The 21,091-nt window shown below is 39.2% G+C and overlaps 1 protein-coding gene across 1 annotated transcript in view; it reads right to left on the bottom strand.

The window, feature by feature from the left end:
- Positions 1–19,995, bottom strand: part of ODAD2 (outer dynein arm docking complex subunit 2) — a 189,555-nt gene extending 169,560 nt beyond the window's left edge. Inside the window, 8 exon segments of the mRNA XM_016962837.4 lie at positions 2,571–2,687; positions 4,949–5,028; positions 5,031–5,084; positions 5,289–5,395; positions 6,124–6,316; positions 8,486–8,643; positions 16,030–16,292; positions 19,919–19,995. Coding sequence (XP_016818326.3) covers positions 2,571–2,687; positions 4,949–5,028; positions 5,031–5,084; positions 5,289–5,395; positions 6,124–6,316; positions 8,486–8,643; positions 16,030–16,253 — 933 coding nt within the window. The 5' untranslated portion in view covers positions 16,254–16,292; positions 19,919–19,995.
- Positions 19,996–21,091: the final 1,096 nt, after the last annotated feature.

Consider the following 21,091-nt stretch of genomic DNA (forward strand, 5'->3'; position numbering starts at 1 on the left):
GGGCTCACAGCTGTAATCCCAGCACTTTGGGAGGCCGAGGCAAGCAGATTACTTGAGGCCAAGAGTTCGAGACCAGCCTAGTCAACATGGTGAAACCCCATCTCTACTAAAAATCTAAAAATTCGCAGAGCATGGTGGCAGATGCCTGTGATCCCAGCTACTCGGGAGCTTGAGGCACGAGAATCACTTGAACCCGGGAGGGGAGGTGAAGGTTGCAGTGAGCCAAGATCATGCCACTGCACTCCAGACTGCAGTCTGGGTGACAGAGTGAGATGGAGTGAGACTCCATCTCAAAAAAAAAAAAAAAAAAAAAAAGATCAGGAATCAGACAAGGATGCCTGCTTTTACCACTCTTATTCAACATAGTCCAGGAAGTCCTAGCCACAGTAACTAGTCAAGAAAAAGAAATTTCAAAAGAGTCTAAATTGGAAAGGAAGAAGTAAAACTATCTGTATGCAGATGGCATGATCTTGTATGCAGAAAAACCTAAGAATACACACACACACCCATAGACACACACACACAGAGAGTTAAATGAATTCAGTGAAGTTGCAAAATTCAATCTTGATTTTAACACTCAAAAATTAGATCTGATTTGATCACTCAAAAGCTGTATTTCTATACACTAGCAGTGAATAATTGAAAATAAAATTTAGAAAACAATTTCATTTACAGTAGCATCAAAAATAATAAAATGTTAATGAGTAAATATAATGAAGGAGAAAAACTTGTACACTGAAAACACTAAACATTGCTGAAAGCCATTAAATATACAAATAAATGGAAAGCTATCTCCTGTTCATAAACTGGAGGACTTAATATGGTTAAGATGGCAATACTATGTAAAGCAATTCATAAATTCAATGAAATCTCTATCAAAACCCAATGGCATTTTTTGCAGAAATGTAAAACCAAGCCTAAAACTCATATACAGTGTCAAGGAATACCAAATAGCCAAAACACTATTAAAAAACAAGAACAAAGTTGGAGGACTCACACTTCCTTATATCAAAACAGTATTAAAAAACAAGAACAAAGTTGGAGGACTCACACTTCCTTATGTCAAAACTATTATAACTAAAAGAAAGATATAGACCAATGGAATAGAATTAAAAGTCCCCAAGTAAACTCTTCCATCTATGATCAATTGATTTTCAACAAGAATGCTGAGACCATCCAAAAGAGAAAGGACAATCTCTTCAACAAATTGTGCTGGGAAAACTGAATATCCACATGCAAAAGAATGAAATTGGAGCCTAATGGACAAAAATCAACTCAAAAGAGATCAAGGGCCTAAAGTTAAGAGCTAAAACTATACAATCCTTAGAAGAAAAACACAGTGCTAAATTTTTCATGACCTTGGATTTGGCAATGGTTTCTTAAATATGATATCAAAAGCATAGGTAAAAAATAGGTAAGAAAATAAGAAAAAATAGGTAAATTAGGCTTCGTCAAAATTAAAAATGTTTCTGCATCAAAGGACACTATCAAGAAAGTTATAAGGCAACCTGCAGAACAAGAGAAAAAATTTGCAAACCTTCTATCTTATAAGGGGTTAATATCGAGTATATACAAAAATTACAACAACAAAAAGATTCAATTTAAAATATAAGCTAAGGGCTCAAGCAGACATTTCTTCAAAAAAGATATACAGATAACCAACAAATATATGAAAATATGGTCTACATCACTAATCTTTATGGAAATGCAAACCAAAGCCCCAATGGGATACCACTTCACACTGACTACGATGTTTATAATTAAACAACAACCTAGAAAATAAGAAGCATTAACAAGGATGTGAAGAAAGTGGAATCTTTGGATAATGCTGGTGAGAATGAAAATGGTGTGGCCCCCATGGAAAACAGGTTGGCAGTTCCTCCAAAAGTTAAATACAGAATTACCATATGACCCAGAAATTCCACTTTTAGGAAAAGACCCAAAAGAATTGAAAATAGGAACTCAACAGATACCTGTACACCAATATTCATAGCAGCATTATTCACAATACCCAAAAGGTGGAAACAACCCAAGTGTCCATCAAGGGATGAATGCATAAACCAAATGTGGTCTATACATAAACAAAATATTATTCTACCATAAAAGAATGAAATTCTGATACATGCTATAGCATGGATGAGCCTTGAAAACACTATGCTAAGTGAAAGAACCCAGACACAAAAGGACAAATATTATATCATTCCAGTGACATGAAATATCTAAAATAAGCAAACTGATAGAAATAGCAGATCAGAGTTAACCAGGAAGTCAGGGAAGAAGGAATGGAGAATTATTGCTTAATGAGTGTAGAGTTCAAGTTGGAGAGACGAAAAAGACTTGGAAATTGACAATAGTGATATTTGTACAACATTGTGAATGTAATTAATGCCATTGAACCCTGAACAATGATACTACATTTACAGTATTTTTATGTTATGTTGTAAAAAAAAAAAACACTAATAATAAAAAGTGCCCAAAAATAGGCAAAATTACTGTTTTTCTTGTACCATAGAAAGTTGTAGTTTAGTAACATAATGCTATGAAAGCTCAAAAGAAACCACAAAACTTACCTGTTTAGACATATTTTCTGAAAATTTTGGTGATTTTTCTCTTAAAAATGTGACAAGGTTTTTATAAATTGAACCTTTTCTCTCATAATTAACATCCCCTTCATCATCTGTTTTGCCCTTTGGGAAAAAACAAGTTTCATTCTATGATTAACATAAGAACAATTATAAGAAGCTGATCAATACATCACAAGCTAGCCACATGTATTATTTTCATCTCCGAAGGATCTATATGGTAGTTTTTATACAGGAAATGTATAGGCAAAATCCTTCCCCCTTAATTTAATGTTATCTATTTTTCCATTCATTCACTCATTCCTTCCTTCATTCAATTGTTCATTCATTCAGCAAGGCTTCACTGAGTACCTCCTATATGCATGTAAGGCACTCTGCTGTTCAGCAGAGAAGTGAGAGCTTCCTTCTCTCCGCTCCCCTCTACTCTGAAAATGCATTATGACCTCACGAGCCTTAGTTGACGATGTCATAAAAGTCTTCAAGGTTAGAATTTAACCGTGGAAAAGCCTACGTTTCTGTTTGTCACACTCTGTTCTTCTGTCTGTGGCATGGTTGCTATAGGCTTATTTTCTAGATCTCTGTGTAACGATCTGTCCACACACCCATGTGTCTCTCTCTCTCTTCTTGTCTCTTTCCTTTCCTCATTTTCCTTTTCTTCCCTACCTCTATTGTTCTTCCATAACAGAATATATATATATATAATGTATACAGACACATCACATAACTATATGTATATAAATACATATAACTGCAGTTTGTTATATATAACTGTATACACAAAAACATTTCTATACATATGACCAGTGTGTTTTAAACTTTGTTGTAATTATTGAGTAGTTTTATGGTCCTTGTCTTTCATTTTTTTAAAACTTAAAGGGATACTTACATATCTCCATGCTAAATAAGTTATATGTATGTAGATAAATAATAACCTTTGATAGAAATAAAGACTCCCTGCCCCCCTCCAGAAGGTCAAAGAAAATCATTCCTTCTTTTGTCCCTTTATTCCTAATTAGAGATTTCGTTTTTCTAAAATATCATAAACCAAAGCAAAATCGTATTTGTCTACTTCCTCTTTGTAGAAATGAGCTCAGTGTCATGCTAATAAGAAAAGCACTAAAAGGCATGTCAGAAAGATAACTATAGGTAATCAGAAAAGAGGCTCCAGCATTTTGGTACCAACCCAAGCCAACATGTAACAACCCTCCAGGCAGTCCCCCGTGATGGCTGGGTCCCCATTAAGGACTTGGATCCTCCTTGTAGAATTTTGTTTCTGAGTTCCAAATTTATGTTGAAGATACTGAGGGCAGGATGTTGCAGAGGTGAAAGCTAAGCTCCTTCTAGCTGGTTCTGTGTATAGGGATGAGACTGAAAGTGTTTTAATCCAGAACACTGTGTGCTGTTTATCACTCAGCTCAAAGCCCAGCCACCCAGCCTCTACTTTGTGCTACTCACGCGGGAATCTGCAATGTCGTATTTCTCCTTTCACCAGGCTAGGTTAGGCTCCGTCATTAGAATCAGCTAAAGGAAGACTGAAAGGCTGGCAGAGGGAGGAGGGACCTGCTGCTTCCTGCTGGCCCACTGTCCCTGTTACAGTCACCCCAGCAACGGCCCTTCTTTCCACACAGTGGCAGTTGCTTCCAGTAGCAACAGTTGGTTCCAGTTTGCAGGTTTGTTGATTTTTCACGGTCCCAGAAACAGGCTCACCTCACCCCCTGGGAAATATCACTATCAGTCATCCAGTGCTCCATTTTCAAAGGTCCGGGTCCCAGCTCTGCCATCTCTACAAGAATCCTCTTCCCGAGGTATGAGCATTAACTGGGCAGTGCCCACTCTTCAGAGATCTGGAGCCCTGCCTCATGGAGATGGTCTGAACTCTGTGGGGACCAGCACAGCCTGGAAGTGGACCCTCCCGAGAGGTCTGGGTCCCAGCTTCATGGGGCACTGTCTCCTACCTTCTACATTTAGATAAGCCCCTCTCTTTCCCTTTGTCCCTCCAACTCTTAGGATGCAAGCTGCAGTTATGACATCTGTATTATCTCAATGTTCCTTTTTTGACCTTTCTATCATTTGGAAGCTGTGTAATGAATCAGTGAAGTGATTACGTTAAAGACATTTATAAAGTGGAATGGGTCACTTTGAAGCCCATTTCTTATCAGATTGGCTTAATGACCTGCAGTGGAGAATAAGAGAGCTAATTCTGAAGCTATTTTGGATTTGCCCAGCAAACATATATCAAAGGAATCTGCTTCTATCCCACGGAATGGTAATTCATTCTCTGTGGTCATTGGGACACACCCCTGAGACATCTACAGCTAACAATCAAAGTCCACTGGCTTTAGTTACGTTTTTAAAAATTTACTTACACCATTTAAAAATACTCCTCCTGCACTGCAAGTAATGCACAGAGTCTCACCATCGTGAGGTTTCACCAGCACATAACAAATTCCCCAAGAATTTGTCTCCACGGTGGGGCTCAACATCCATTTGAAAATTCATAATCTGAAACCAATCATCAAGCAATTTACAGGAGTTCCTTAACCTAGAGTTTGGTAAAAAGTGTTGGCTTCCACAAAATAAATATTGTGGAAATTTTAAGCTTTCCCCTTCTTAAACCTTCTCTTGTAATGTAGACATTGAAAGCATTTTGCAAATGTAATTATGAAAATGTAAATAACATAAAATGAGCCTGAGAAAACATCAAACCTGAGGTATATTCAATAGATTCCAAGACTGTTTGGTCTCCTTTTCCTGAGAAATGTTTGAGCAGTTCTATATCCTTCTTCACCGTCACGGGACTTAAACTTATTTCTCTGAAATAAATGTTTAAAATGTCAGCCTAAATACTTTAAACAGAATCTAGGAAACACATGAACACATTTCATTGTATCAGGAGAAATATCTTTTTTGTAATTAAAATTGCAGTTAATTTTAGCCATGCTATAATTTTATAACAGCACTGTCAACACATCAAGTAATTAGTGATTTGTGTTTAATGCAACATTAAACGTACTCCATTAAATATTCACTTTATTTCATGCTGATAATATTCTAACACTAAAAATATTAGAAAATGAACATGCTTTGGACTATGCAAACTCTACATGATATCTGCATTATAATTTAATAATTTGTGTAATAGTCTTGAGAGCATTTGAAAATAACAAGGCCACCTAATGTCTTCAGAATTGCATGAAACCCCACCAGAATGTTTTAGTGATGTTACCTGCAATTTTTAGTTTTTAGAACTGGAATAAATGAATCCCAGGAAAATTGTTTGTTCCAATAAAATGTAAAGTTAAATCCATAGCAATAACTTCCATACTTTACTTTTCTTGTGTCTTTTTTTCTAAAACTCTGAAAGCAACTTTGTAGCTAATTTTTAAAGGTTCCTTTTTAATTTTTTAATTTTAATTGTAATATTTTATTATTTATTTAACTATCTATTTTGAGACAGAGTCTTGCTCTGTCACCCAGGCTGGAGTTCAGTGGTGCAATCTTGGCTCAATACAATAGAGGTTCCTTTTTGAAAAAGACTCACAGTGAAATATATTTTAGAGAATGATTGAGGAGGTGCAGATCCAATTGCTTAAGCAGCATAGCAATCTTCATCTTAATTTCACTTTCAGGATCATCATCTCTGGTAATTTTGCCAAGAATATTTAATGCAATTGAGTTTTCTTTCATTGTATTATAATCAGAGCCCAGGATTTTTACTATGGGGTCTCTGTTAGCTGCCAAAAAAAAAAAAGGAGACAAATAAAAATTATCCACTTGTCTTCTAACACAACAAACATTAAGACTAATAAATCCTTCAAAGTCCATTCAGACGTGTTTCTTTCATTAAGCTTTTTCTAAATGACCCAATTAGAATTCATCTCTACGTCTGAGATTCCATTGCTTTTAGGAACTTTCTTCTACTTCACGAGATGCTCTAGTTTGTATTGTAACATCATCTATATATCTCCCTAATAGCACAAAGACCAAGACAGTCATTCATTCTTTCTTTTTTAATTGGCCGTGGGGCATTGTTCAGAATGCACATTCAATTAATATATTCAGAATTTATTTGAAGATGGAGAAATAGTGATCTTCTTAGAAGAATCATCACTAGAACTATATGTGCATGTGTGTATGTGTGTGTAGCAGTGCTGGGTATTTATAAAGGCTTTCTTTCCAAAATAGCATGCTTTCCTAAGCCTACAGACCCAGTAGCACTCTTTTGCAACTATTCAAACAGCTTAATATTTGCAATGCCATATGATCTTAGAGTTGGAAAGCACATCTAGCCATATATATAATATATACATAATTTAATTATATATATTAAAATTATAGTGAAAAACAAATACCAATTCATTATCAAGGCTGATATAGATGTGAAAGTTGAACCTAGAGATGTTGAAAACAGAATTTGGTTAATGTCAAAAACCAATATGGTTGAAAATGAAGGAGAAAGTGGAAAACCCTTGTTTAGGATGGAGAAATTTGAGAAAGATGAAAATATGTATGCATTGAGATGGGGGTGGAGAGGAAGGCCTATGAGACTAATTCAGAAAGCTTAACTTAAAGGAAATGAAGAAAAGTATAGTGAAGGCATTAACATTCCCATGTGGTCATGGGATATGCCACGGCCTTAAGGCTGAGAAAAGGACTTCACTGGGGGAGAGGAGAGCAGCCAAAAGGAGACAAAGGAATCGACCATTTATTGAGCATCTCAACTTAACAACCTTATGACTGTCATCACACAGAGATTTACAAAAAGAGCAGGCAGATTCTGAGGAATGGCATAAACCTGACTACCAAATTGCCATGTACCATGCAACTTGGACCTGAAACTAAGGGTTATACCAAAATTCTTGCAGAAATGGCAAAATGTGGCAAAGGATAAGTATTTAGCAAATGGATAAGTATTCAGCTATATAGAAATCTACGTATTATGTCTACCAATTGAGTTGAATTGAGTGAATAATCCTTCATCTATTAACTACCTTCTTGAATTCAGCTTTACTCTTCAAGACTTGATACCCTCGCCTAATAAGGAGTAATAGGCAAGGCATAAAAAGAGGTTGCCATTCTGAGGTTGGCATCTAAAAAATAAAAGTAAAAAGAAGACCATCTTCCCATCTCACACAGAAATAGGCAGAATTCAAATACCTAGTGCCAGAAACCCACTGGTCACATAATTCCAATAAAGCAGGACACATACATTATCACCTATGATTAGGTATTTCTACTCATAAGAAACATTTACCACACAATTACAGCAGGCAACCACATTCATTTTTTGCATGTTAGATGATTAGATGATAGTGTGAACATCACATATTTTTAAGAAGAAGAAAAATATTTGCCACAAAGTTGAATGACTGTAACTATTCACAGAAGGCTGTGAAGTCCACAGTGGAATATGGCTGAGAAAAGTGGAAAGGGAGACTATTAAAGGCTGTCTCTGCTAAAGAAAGAGCCTACATTCATTTTAAAGGAAATAGATTGTCATTCAATCTATTCCTCGGCAGTATGCCGAGAGAGAGTGGATTCAGAGACCGGCCCTTGTCATCTGTCTTCTCTCCTGACACTGACCTAACAGGCTACAGCCCCCTGTGCTTTCCAGAAGCTGAAAAGGTTGTCTTTCAAACCACATGCTAAAATCAGAAACCTAGAAACTTACCAGTGGCAAGGTAGCAGGCCTTTCATTTTAAAGCAGAAATTTGATAGGAGCATAATATTGCAGCCAAGGAAAATTAATAACATTTTCATGAAGTTGTACATTTGACTTTTACCTTGTAGATTGTAGAATTTTTTTCAAGAGACTCTAACAAATGATCCTCCCACCCTTTCCCCACTTTCCCAGCAAGATTGTTTCTAAAAGTTCAAATCACAGACTGGAGCGTTAAGATCACCTTCAACACATGCTTGGGCTTCCTTCAATTTCCCAGTTTTGGCAATAAGTAACAAGCGTGACAGCTGCCCAAAGCTCCTAATTTTAATTTGTGGTACAGAGAGAAATAGCAAAGGCTGTCCATTTGTATCAACTTCTTCTGATTTGACTGTTGTTTCACTAAAAAATAAAAATAAAAAATTGAAAGCTTCATGCTACCTAGAGGTCAGTAGAAGTTAAATTTAAGACATTTAGACAGATTATTCCTATATCTCATTATAAAATACGGAAAATATAAATACATCTGGTTAGCAGCTCATCTGTTTTCCCACTTTCTTCCACACTCAAACTCTTAAATCCTCAAACTTACCAGCAAGCCTAGTGACCAATAGGATATAACCAAGGAAGAATTTTTTTTTTTTAGCAATTTCTTGAATTCACAATTGAACTCAAATAGTCACAGTTTTTGTTTTTGTTTTCTAAAATGTGTTGATTTCTGGCATCTTTTTAAAAATCATTGGTTCTGCAAAACCCTTCATGCTTTGGGGAGTTTTAATGTTATTTTATTTATAAAATTTTTACACCACAGTAATTAGTGGTTAGGGGTTTTCTTGGCTACACTGTGTTTATGAACAAAAAAGCTATGAAAAAAAAAAGCAAACTGAAGGCAAACTAGATCCTCTCTGAATTCCTTTCCCACTCTAAACTTCTTTATTTGGTTTGCCTTGGGGTAATAGGCAGTTTTTCTAAATGGATTCTTCCTGATCAAAAGTTATTGAGTCTCCTAGCTTTGTGTTTCCAACCATTTTAATGATTTTTCTCAGGTTGGCATTTTAAAAATATTAAGATGTTTTCATGGAAGTGATATTTCTATAGATTTCTACCACTTACAACATTAACTAAACTGTCTAGGTTTTGTATTACAGGAGGCTATCTCTGATGAAACTCCTGACACCTTAACACCTGATCTAGCTTTTTTTTTTTTTTTTTTTGAGACAGAGTATCCCTCCGTCCCCGGGATTGGAGTGCAGTGGCGTGATCTCGGGTCACTGCAACCTCTGCCTCCTGAGCTCAAGCAATCCTCCCACCTCAGCCCCCAAGTAGCTGGGACTAGAGGCACATGCCACCATGCCTCGCTAATTTTTGTATTTTTAGTAGACAACGGGGTTACACTATGTTGGCCAGGCTGGTCTTGAATTCCTGAGCTCAAGGGATCCACACACCTCGACCTCCCAAAGCACTGGGATTACAGGCGTGAGCTACCACACCTGGCCTGATCTAACATATTTTGAATTGCAATGTAGATACATAGATGTAAAATGTTGCTAGTTCATCAGAAAAAGTAAATCTGACCAACCCAGATTACTTATTACTGATGATCTCACTAGAATAAAAATAAGAGGATAGGAACTAGGGGAAACAGAATAATGTTCACATCTGAATCCCCAAAACCTATGAACATGTCACCTTACATGGCAAAAGGGACTTTGCATAGAAATTAAGTCAAGGATCCTGAGATGGGGAGACTATTCTGGGTATTTGGAGGAAGCCAAACATAATCACCAGGGTTCTTATAAGAGGAAGACAGGAGGGACACAGGCAGCGACGGGGATATGCTGATGGAAGCAGTGGTCAGAGTGATGTGGGGCCATAAGCCAAGGAGCCATGAGCCAAGAGTCATGAGCCAAGGAACATAGGGGCCTCTAGAAGCTGGAAAAGCAAAGAATAAATTCTCCTTGGTCCTCCGGAAGGAATGCAACCCTGCCGATGCCTTGATTTTAGCCCTGCAGGTTCATTTTAGACTTCTGACCTCTAGAACTGTAAGATAATACATTTGTGTGTGTTAAGCCATTAGGTTTGTGGCAATGTGTTACAGCAGCAAAAGAGGGCTCACAGAGGGACTTTATGAGTCCGATTCTGCTGGGTGCAGATAGGGACTGCCCCTATCTCCAGCACTTCAGATAGGAACTGCATATAGAAGACATTTAGTAAACACCTGGGGAATAAATTAATGAATAAAATATTTCTAGACTTGCCAATGACATGCATTGTTCACAAAATGTATATTTTCTCTAAAATTAAGCTTCTGGAATAATGCCCTTAGGACTTAAGAGATTTCTTAAAGGCCTGTTACCTAAAGGTTACTCACATCAAGGGCTGGCCACCACACGAAGTGGATGGTGAGAGGACTAAGTAACAGGCTGACCGAATACCAAAGATACCAAGCTACTTAACTAGAGAGAGTGAAACTCCTGGTGAGAAACCAAAGGGCACAGGTGACATTTTTCATTGCTCCTACCAGTTGAAGCCTGTAACTTAACAGAGAAGTCAGAAATAAAATGCCAGCTACCTTAACCAGGCATGGTGGCACCTGCTTGTGGTCCCAGCTACTTGGGAGGCTGAGGTGGGAGGATCACTTGAGCCCGGGAGGCAGAGGTTGCAGTGAGCCAACATCACACCACTGCACTCCAACCCGAGTGACAGAGTGAGACCCCCTCTCAAAAAATAAAATAAAAATAGATTTGAAAAATAAAAAACACCAGCTATGGACAAGATTTTGAAGAGGAAGTTTCAGTTTTCAGGCTCACAGTTTCTAACACCTGAAGAATGAGCTCTTGGAAAGAAAAATGCTGCACTCACCTTGGGAAGGTCAGGAAGAATGAGTTATCAAACACTCCAGTGACCTGATGGAGACACTTTTAAACCAGAATCGTGGAAGGGAGCTAAAAATTCTGTTTATACTCTAAAGCAAGAAAGCAGAAAAGTGTCTTTTTTCTTTAATCCTCAGTATCGAGTTTAGTGTCCTTTTTTTTTTAAGAGACAAGATCTTGCTCTGTCACCCAGGCTGGAGTGCAGTGGCACAATCATAGCTCTCTGCAGCCTCGAACTCCTGGGCTCAAGGGATTCTTCTCCCTCAGCTTCCCAAGCAGATGGGACTACAGCCGCACGCCACCACACCTGGCTGTTTATTTATTCATTGGTCTGTTTATTTATTTATTATTTATTTTTTAGAGACAGGATCTTGCTATGTTGCCCATGCTGGCCTTGAACTCCTGGGTTCGAGTGATCCTTCCATCTCCACCTTCCAAAGTGCTGGGATTACTGGCATGGGCCACTGCACCCGGCCTCATTTAGTGTCTTACTACTTAATAAATGTATGTCTAAATAGTAACATAGAAAATAAGGCTATAGCTAAGAAACTAGCAGTTCTCAGGGACAAAAAATAAACAGCTCAGTAACAAAACTTATGGCCACTGACCCTACTACTGTGACTTCGAAATTTTACCAAAATGCAATAATTATTGTCTCATAAAACAATATTATTTTATAGGTTGAGTGTAACCTTAGAGATCATGTAAATTCAGCCTTTCATGATATTGATCACAAAGCTAAGGTCCAGAAAGGTATAAATTGTGTGTGAATTGTGCATTCTTGAGGGGAAGACAGCCATTGCTCTGGTGACCTGACTTCCTGTCCCAACTCCTACCAGAATATATTTTTATCTCGATGCATATATATCACTGAGATGCAGTGGAGTGAGATTTAAAAATAAAATATGGCAATATTATAGCACATTTGATTCAAAATCATACTGTAGTTCTACCAGAGAAGGAAAAAAAAATCAGGTAATAACATTTTCGCCATGTGATTCTGAGTGCTTATCCAATTTATAAATTTCCCAAGCTACATTAGAAAGAATCAAAGTGCCTTGGTTCTATGTACCACAGACGGTATTGCCATTGAGTGGTGTCATTTGTTCTTAGTTTACAGCAAATTTAAGTTTCATTCTGAGGTGTTTTAGGAAGACTATTAATTTCATCCTGTCTGATAAGAACAAAAGCAATTGCAAATGATAATACAAAGAGACCTATGATGTCCATGAAATGAAAGTAGAGCTATTTGACCCCCAGCCCCCCACCCCAAAATTAAACGTGGAAAGATGATGACAAATGTTATAACATGATGAAAACACTGGGAATCATTCTAAGGAAAAGACCATCACGTAACATGAACAGGGCTATGCCCATCTATTCAACTAATAACGATCTGCACAAAAGGACAGAAGGCAGTTGATGAAACATAAAACCTTTCCAGTGTGTGACTAAAGTATCAGTTTCAGTATCAGATTCTCATTAGCCTAATCAGAAAAAGGATGATCAAACTTTTATTGACTGTTGCCCACAGTGCATTTGGAATGTGCAACATCAAATGAGAACTAAGGCCACAAATATAAATATATTGCCATCAATGTCTGCAGAGACCAACAAAAAAGGGGTAGCTTATCTACTTCGGCAGAATTTCAGCGTAGATAAAACAACTTGTTTTGGAACAAGAGGCCTGAGAGGTCTACCCACAAGGAGAGGCATCCGCCTTTACTTTAAAGTATCCAAGGACATTCCTATTTGGTAGAAACACATCCAGAGACTCCAAGCTCAAATCCTCCAGGATAATCTTGGCCTTACACATGGATGCCCAGACCTGAGTCCTGTCTGGAAGGAAAGTAGCTTCCCCACTTTCAATAAACGTATAATAGTGTACTAACAGCAGAGAAGCCAGAAGAGTGTGCTTGGTCCAAAGGGCAATGAATGAGGTCATGGGGACTGTTTTGATAATAAATTCTTTGGGTAATTGAGAATATCTCTTGTTGACATTACTTGTTCTCATAGCAAACACTGAGTGGCTACGGGTTACTGAACTTTCTTTGGTTTGGGGAGTAGACCAAGGGGCATAGTCAAGACCTGGATGTTAAAGCATCTGGTACTTTCCATTATGACCAAAATCTCAGCTGTACCCTTTGCCTTCTTCAAGGAACTCTTGGTTTTCATCAGAGCCAGGCAAGCATGGTTTCCTTCAAATACAACAGCAATACCTCTCTCTACCCTTCCAGCATCAAAGATATCAATAACGGTCAGACACAAAAAGAATGGATTGAGAAATTAGCCCAAGGAAAAGTTGCATAGTAAATGTGACAGAAGTATAAAGATTAAGGGGTAATTGTTTCAAAATGTCAAAATGCCCTTCTCAGGAGGGAACACTGTGCATAAAGACTGCATGCAGAGCTGGGCACAGCAGCTCAGGTCTGAAATACCAGCAATTCAGGGGGCCAAGGTAGAAGGATCTCTTGAGGCCAAAAGTACAAGACCAGTCAGAGCAACATGGTGAGATCCTGTCTCTACAAAAAAATAGAAAAATTGACCAGGCATAGTAGTATGTGCCTATAGTCCTAGCTGCTTGAGGGGCTGAGGTGGGAGGATCCACTGAGCCCAGGAGTTTGAGCTGCAGTGAGCTATGATCATGCCACTGCAGTCCAGCCTGGGCAACAGAGCCAGACCCTGTCTTAAATAAATACATAAATAACTGTGTGCTGAGATATAAGAATGGAAATAAGGCAAAAAGAATCTGGACAAGAATAGGGGGAAATAGTGATAGATTTGAGAGGTGTGTGTCACAGCCCACCTAACTAGGGGTCAGGTGTGATCACGTCTGTGCTTGGAGCACAAAATTTGTACAAAGGCAAAACAATCATGATATTCTTTTCTGTCATCTGCTTTAAATGCATTTTTATTAAAAAAATATTAATTTTTTTTGAGATGGAGTTTCTCTGTCACCCAGGCTGGAGTTCTGTGGTGCAATCTCAGCTCACTGCAACTTCCACCTCCCAGATTCAAGCAATTCTCCTGCCTCAGCCTCCCTAGTAGCTGAGATTACAGAACGTGCCACCACACCCGGCTAATTTCTGTATTTTCAGTAGAGATAGGATTTCACCATGTTGGCCAGGCTGGTCTTGAACTCCTGATCTCTGGTGATCTGCCCACCTCGGCCTTTCAAAACGTTGGGATTACAGGTGTGAGCCACCGTGATCAGCCAAGTAGTTAATATGTTTTTAATTTGTTTTACGTAGGAGATCATATTTCAAAGGTTAGGAAAAAAGCTGAACAATACAGAAATGACAAGCACTTCTGGAGAAAGTTACCACTGGCACAGTTAGAAATAAAATGCACCATTAAAAAAAATAAGATTTCAGGCCAGGCATGGTGGTTCACACCTGTAATTCTAACACTTTGGGAGGCTGAGGCAGGCGGGTTGCCTGAGATCAGGAGTTCAAGACCAGCCTGGGCAACATGGGGAAACCCCGTCTCTACTAAAATACAAAAAATTAGCCAGGCGCGGTGGCAGACGCCTATATTCCCAGCTACTTAGGAGGCTGAGGCAGGAGAATCGCTTGAACCTGAGAGGTGGAACTTGCAGTGAACCAAGATTACACCACTGCACTCCAGCCTGGGCAAAAGAGCGAGACTCTGTCTCCAGAAAAAAATAAATAAATAAATATGACTTCAAACAACTCAGAGAGAAGGCTGACCAATAGAATAATTAAAGAGCTCTTGAAATACAGTTTAAGAATGGTTTTGCTGCAGTTCTAAAAATGAAATTCTGACTTTATTCTCACAAATAATCCCAAAGGGAGAAAAGGGAAAAGGCATCTACAGGAAGCTCTGGCTAGCTAGGGAACTGTTTTTGATATGATCAGACTTTAAAAGTTCATATCCAGAACAAAGAAGAACAAGGTGGTAGAAAATAGAATGCCTAAGGTGCAAAATAAACTGAGGCTGGCAAAAATATATATATGTGTGTGCGTGTGTGTGTGTGTGTGTGTGTATTTGTTAGCTTACTTATTGTATAATTATAATGCTTAATGAACTAATACATTCTTATACAATTATATTTAATTTGTTCACATAATTTATGCGTATGTGTATGTATATATATATTTTAGCCATGTTTGAATGAGATAGATTGAGAGTTCACTGTTTGAGACAGAAGTAAATTTTTTTTCATCTCAGATTTGAAAGGCTGTAATCTGAGGACACCAGTAATTCTTAAGAATTCTCTCCCTTATATTGAGCAAAATCAAAATTCATCATTCATCACCCCTCCCCGCTGCCTCCTGCTTCTAGCCCAGGAATTGATCAATTTAAATACCAGAAGAGATTTCATCTACATCAGAGGTCACGAAACCAATGGCTCCTGGCATCTGGCAGGTAATACGGAAGTACCCCATACATTTATAGAAATAAAATTCAGAAGAATATGGATGACCTGGTGTGGTGGCTCATGCCTGTAACCCTAGCATTGTAGAAGCCTGAGGCAGGAGGATCACTTGAGGCCAGGAATTTGAGACCACCCTGGGCAACATAGTGAGACCTCATCTCTAAAAAGTATGTATATGTGTATATATATCTCCACATATGGGTGGAAAGGCCAGGCATAAAGCAGCAATGGATGTTGGCAGTGTAGTGACCTGGATAACGGATGCCCTGTTAAAAGAAATTTACCCACAAAAATTAAAATTTTGTTTAATTTGAAAAATTTAAAACTTAGAAAGATACTGTGTTGGCCAAGCTGAATATCCTCAGACTTCACCTGTGTGTCTCTGGTTTTCATTCCCTGGTTTAGAGGGCTTCTGAGGTTCAGAGAGGTTAGGTGACTTGCCCCCAAACCTAGAACCAATTGATAATACTATGTACAACGAAGATATCAAATCCTAGAAGCAAGTAACTGGCTTACCTGACAACATAACCTGATTCAAATGCTGAGGGCGCCAAACTTGTGTTCCATTCAAGTGGTTCCACAAAAACAAATTTTGCCTCTTGAGGATGTTTATAGATAAAACTCTCCACAAACACAATAATTTCTTTCAATATCGCTTCATTTAGAGGGGTGATTTCGAGGATTCCAGTTCCATGTCCGGCAGCAGTCCACTGCGCCAATTTCCTCAGAGCCACACCCATGGGATCCGCCAGTGCTCAGACCTGAGCTTAGCACACGCACTACATCAGAGCAGAAAGAGAAAGAGACAACAGCATCCACCTTTTCCTTGGAACATTTTTCATTCTCAAGACTTTAAACTAGTACTCCCCATCCCACATTCTGCTTATTAATCTTGGAAGGTTCTTTTAACATTATCTAATTGCTCTTCAGTTCAATGAAGTAGTAAACCAGCACTAGATAAAACTGACTAGTATTTAAGAAATTTCCGGTATTTGCCCTGAAATTAATAACTTCTTTCTAATTTCCCTAGGGCCTAAGAGAGAGGATTCAAACAGATAGGCATAAAACCCAAACAGAAAACTCCAAGAGTGGGAAAAAAAAGAAGTGGAAGAGGTTTATATTAAGGGCTTTTGTTCACAGCTCTGTTGGGAGCCAGCAGTTTCAGGGACAAACATTCCTTTCAGCCAGGACACACATTGTTTAGAATTACACTATTAAACTGAATACTGTTATCCCGACTTTCTTACAGTGATAATATCTGCATCATCACAATGATGACTGAAGAACATGATTCTGGTAGCTCTGGTTTCCCCAAGTGCCTTCTGAGTTAAAAAAGAAAAAGAATAAGAACAGTATTGTGAAATATAATTTTTTTTCTGAAAATTGATACAGGACACATTGATCCTATTACCAGAATATCTGGACAATCCAAATACTATTTTCCCTGCCTGTATATCCTGCCCAGATGACATTTTACTGTAATTCATAACCTTCTTAAGAGTTAATGCGAGAGATGTAGGAATAAGTGAGACTCTTTCAGCCTTTTTATCTAAATTAGTTATCAGAAGAGTCTAGCAGTAAAATTTAAAACCAATTCAAGTGAGACAAATTTCACATTGGCTAAATAGAAATTAGTCTGTAAAAGAAGATCTTTTAAAAAGTAACAAAATCTGTAACGTTAAATAAGAGCCAAGTTAGAAAGCACATTCTGACTTCATAATGAACATTTAATGCTTTTTTGGCAGATAATCTATACTTGTTTCTTTTCTCATTTGTATAGCACTTATTGATAAAATCTTTCTTCCAGAATATTAGAAGAATGGTTATACGGTTAAATATAGAATAAAATTGGCTTTTTTCTCCCATCATTATTACAAAGGCTTAAAGTACAAAGATTAGACTTGGAGATTTTACATTCTGTACTGTATTAAATATTTGAACTATCTATTAAATTCAATCACAGGAGATCACTGGATGGCAACAGGGCAGTACTTCCTGCTGATAAAGAGTATAGAAATATCATAGAGATGTCTAGTTATCAACATGATAGGAAAGGGGGCATTATCGGCCTTTAGTGTTGAGGACCGACAATGTAAAATATCCTTCTGTGCAGGACAGTACCTCAGAAGGAAGAATTCTGCTGTAACCTCCAGGTATCTGATAAGTGAAAAACTTCAGATAAGCACTACCTGAGCCTAGAATTTTTCTGCACTTTGCAAAAATTGCAGAGTATTTTGTCACAGTTTTATTACACCCTGAATTTTCCAGAATTGTAGCTACCATAAATGAAAAGAAGGTTGTACATACTTTGTTTTACATGGAATTTTACCAAGAGCTCAGCATTTTGGAAAATGACACCATTGATGGCAATGTTATTTGAGAAATTTAAGTTGCAATGGCACATCTGTATCAGTCTGCATTTGGGGCTGCTGTGTTCACAGTCATTCTGTGTAAGGCTGGACATCTGACTACTTCCCTATATATTCTAGTGTAGTGGTACTTGAGCGTTTACATGCCAATCTTTTCTTACAATTATTTTCTTTCATTTTACAGTTAGCACACTATCAATATTTAAAACTATATTAAATATGTAAGATTATAATCTATGACATTGATTTCAGGATAGCAAAGCAGCCTTACAACATACATGTTATAAAAACCAAGTACTGGATCAGATAGGGTGGAGAACAAGTGATCCAGACATATATACCAAAGTGGTCATGAAATAAAGCGTAGAAATTAGTGCACGAATTTGTTCTGGGTGTTTGTTTTAGTATTCTAGCATTTTGTTTCTATTGCTAACCGATGAGAAATGCTTTAGATTTAAACACATAAACATGTTCTGATGTGTATGTGTGAGACTCTTGAATTTCCCATTGTTGTGTAAAATAAGTGCAAATCAGTGTAAAATAGTGTGAAATAAGTGCAAATAGCTTTATCTTATACAAAAAGGCTTAGGTGAAAGTTCTGTCTGTCTTTAATCTTAAGTATAACATTTGTTTTGGTAATCTTATAAAGATTGCTTCTTGCACATTTTTAAAGAAAAAATGCGAAATTAAATAGATTATGTAACGCTATGGTAGTCAACATACCATATAGTAACTTCTTGAAGGACCCTTAACACAGAATTAAGAAATGCAAAATCGTTATTTTCGTCAAGATAAATTTTGACAGAAATGTAACATTTGAATCTATTCAAATTGTATTTCCAAGTCTAGTGAACCGTAGCAATGCACAAGTTTTATTCAAGAAGGTTGGTGAGTTTAAGAAAACCTCAGGGTGGCCTATGACAATCCAGAAGGCAAGATCAATGTTATTAGAAAATAAATAAATAAATAAATGGTGTTCAAAAATGGTCGGTATAACTCAAAACTAAGATTTTAAAATCAAGACCAGTTGCTCCCCGGTTTCTACCCATTGCCAAGCTCTTTTGGCTTAAGAACCATAGTTAAAATGAATCCATGTAAATACACAGCACATACCTTTGAAGTAAAGAAAGTAAGTTTAAAGATTAAAAGGAAAAAAGTTTTGGTTACGTGTTTACATAAACTGGGATGTTTACATAAACTGGGAATCACTTAACACTCATTTTTCTCTTTATCCAATAGATACCACAGATTGTTTTTCTTTGTAAAGGTCAATCTCAAGCTTCCAGCATCATTAGTGAAATGAAACCCATTCGGGAATCACATCGTTAACACTTAAACAGAAGCACAACCGAATTCTTTAGGGGGCTATGGAAAGGCAGCCATCAGCTCTGAGATCTATGAAATGTGATTGGTAACATCCACCGGGAGTCCGCGCATACACTGCTTTCTGAGAATGCAGAAGTTACTCAGTAAGACCGACAGAAAATCGAACTTTTAGACATGACATGAACAGGGCCCTAAGTAAAACCAAAGCTAAGCCTAGTGTGGGATGACGGCCCCCACCAGACTCGTTACAAGAAGGGGGCGTCAGAGCTGAGACCCTAAGTTTCCAGGAATGGATTCGGTAAGGGGACGAGGAGGGAAGGGACGGCGAAAACCACGCTGGGAGCGGGAGGCAGAGCTGCAAAGGGCTGAGGAGAAAGACGGGCTGGGGGAAGGAGAGGCAGGGAAGCGGCAGGAGAAGTGGAGGGCGGATCCGGGAGGTGATGGGGCCGGGGTAGTGCAGAGAGGGGCGCAGGGACTGAGGAGCAGACGGTCCCCAACCTAGGGCCGAGGCAGGGTCTCGCGGGGAGGAAGGAGTGAGATGGGGCCTGGGAGAGAGAAGGGAAGGGGGCGGGTCTTGGCCCCCGGGAGGGAAAGGGGAGCAGGCGAGAGCGGCAGCGGCGGGGCCAGAGAGCTGCCTCTGTTTCCCGGTCCACGCGGCCGGCTGCAGAACCCCTGCGGGGGTAAGCGTGGAGACCCCCAGCCGCACTCACCTGCAGCGCCCTGCCCCCCACAGTCGGCGCCCGCCTGTTGCTAGGACGCGGGTCAACACTGCGCGCCCGGCGGCCGCGCACGCCTGCGCCCTTGTGGGAGGCCTACAGGGCCCGTGCCCTCCCCCGGGCGCCGCCGCCGCCGCCTTCCGCTCCCAGCCTCACCCGGCCGCGACCGCAGCCCAGTCCGTTACCCTGGTCTCGGGACCTCCGCGCATCCAAGATTCCCGCGGACCCGTTGCACCGAATGCCCGCGCCAGAGACGCTCTGCGCCCGCGCTGGGTTCCACCCGCCCCGGCCACCTGCTGCTTTCCGCTCGGCCCCTCCCGGGAAACACTTTTATTCAACTTTGCATCTCCCTTTCTCAAACACTTTTATGCAACTCCCGAGTGTGCATCCTAACTCACTCCACGCGGTGGGAAAGGTTGACTTTGACAGAGGTCGTGAGCAGTTGCGGGGTCGGCGGCAAGTTAGCAGAAAACTTAAAATGGAGCAGAAAGGAAACAGAAAATATTCCTTAGAAACCCCTTTTTACATTTTTCCACAGGCTTCCAGACAAGTGCTTTGTATGTACCTGAAATCTTCACTGAGTACCCCCAAATAGCATAGGGCTTCTCCTAGGATATTTGAGGCTTACATATTTCTCTCCAAAAAAACAAATATGATAGAATACTCTGATACTCACCGGGAAAGCAGAAAGCGCTCTTCAATAGGGCAGAGGATCGGAGTGAAATGAAAACATGTCCCCCATCTCTTTTTTTAAATGGCCTTTACCTTTGTCCATTAAGATGGTTTTGACCCCACCTCTAGACACCCTACCAGCAAGAACCCCAACTGGAACACCAGTGAGGGATAAAGGAGTGGGAATATTGAGGTGGGGGTGGATGGGGAAGAATGCACTATCTTGGGGTGGGGGGACACGGTGTTTAAGGACCAATGCCGGAGCATTTAGGATGATGGGGTGTTTAGGAATTAAAACTGGATTCTTTTCCGGATGCCAAAGAGGCAAATGTGGAATGATGTTAGGATATCACCTGTCATAATATTATACGGATTCAGCTCAAAGCAGAACCTTTCTGCAAACACGTAGGGATATGAGGGATAGATATTTGTCCTTTGTTTTGGGTTTTTTGGAGGGTGGGGGACGAAGTCTGGCTCTGTCACCCAGGCTGGAGT

This window comes from Pan troglodytes, chromosome 8, assembly GCF_028858775.2.
Source record: "Pan troglodytes isolate AG18354 chromosome 8, NHGRI_mPanTro3-v2.0_pri, whole genome shotgun sequence".
Lineage (NCBI taxonomy): Eukaryota > Metazoa > Chordata > Mammalia > Primates > Hominidae > Pan > Pan troglodytes.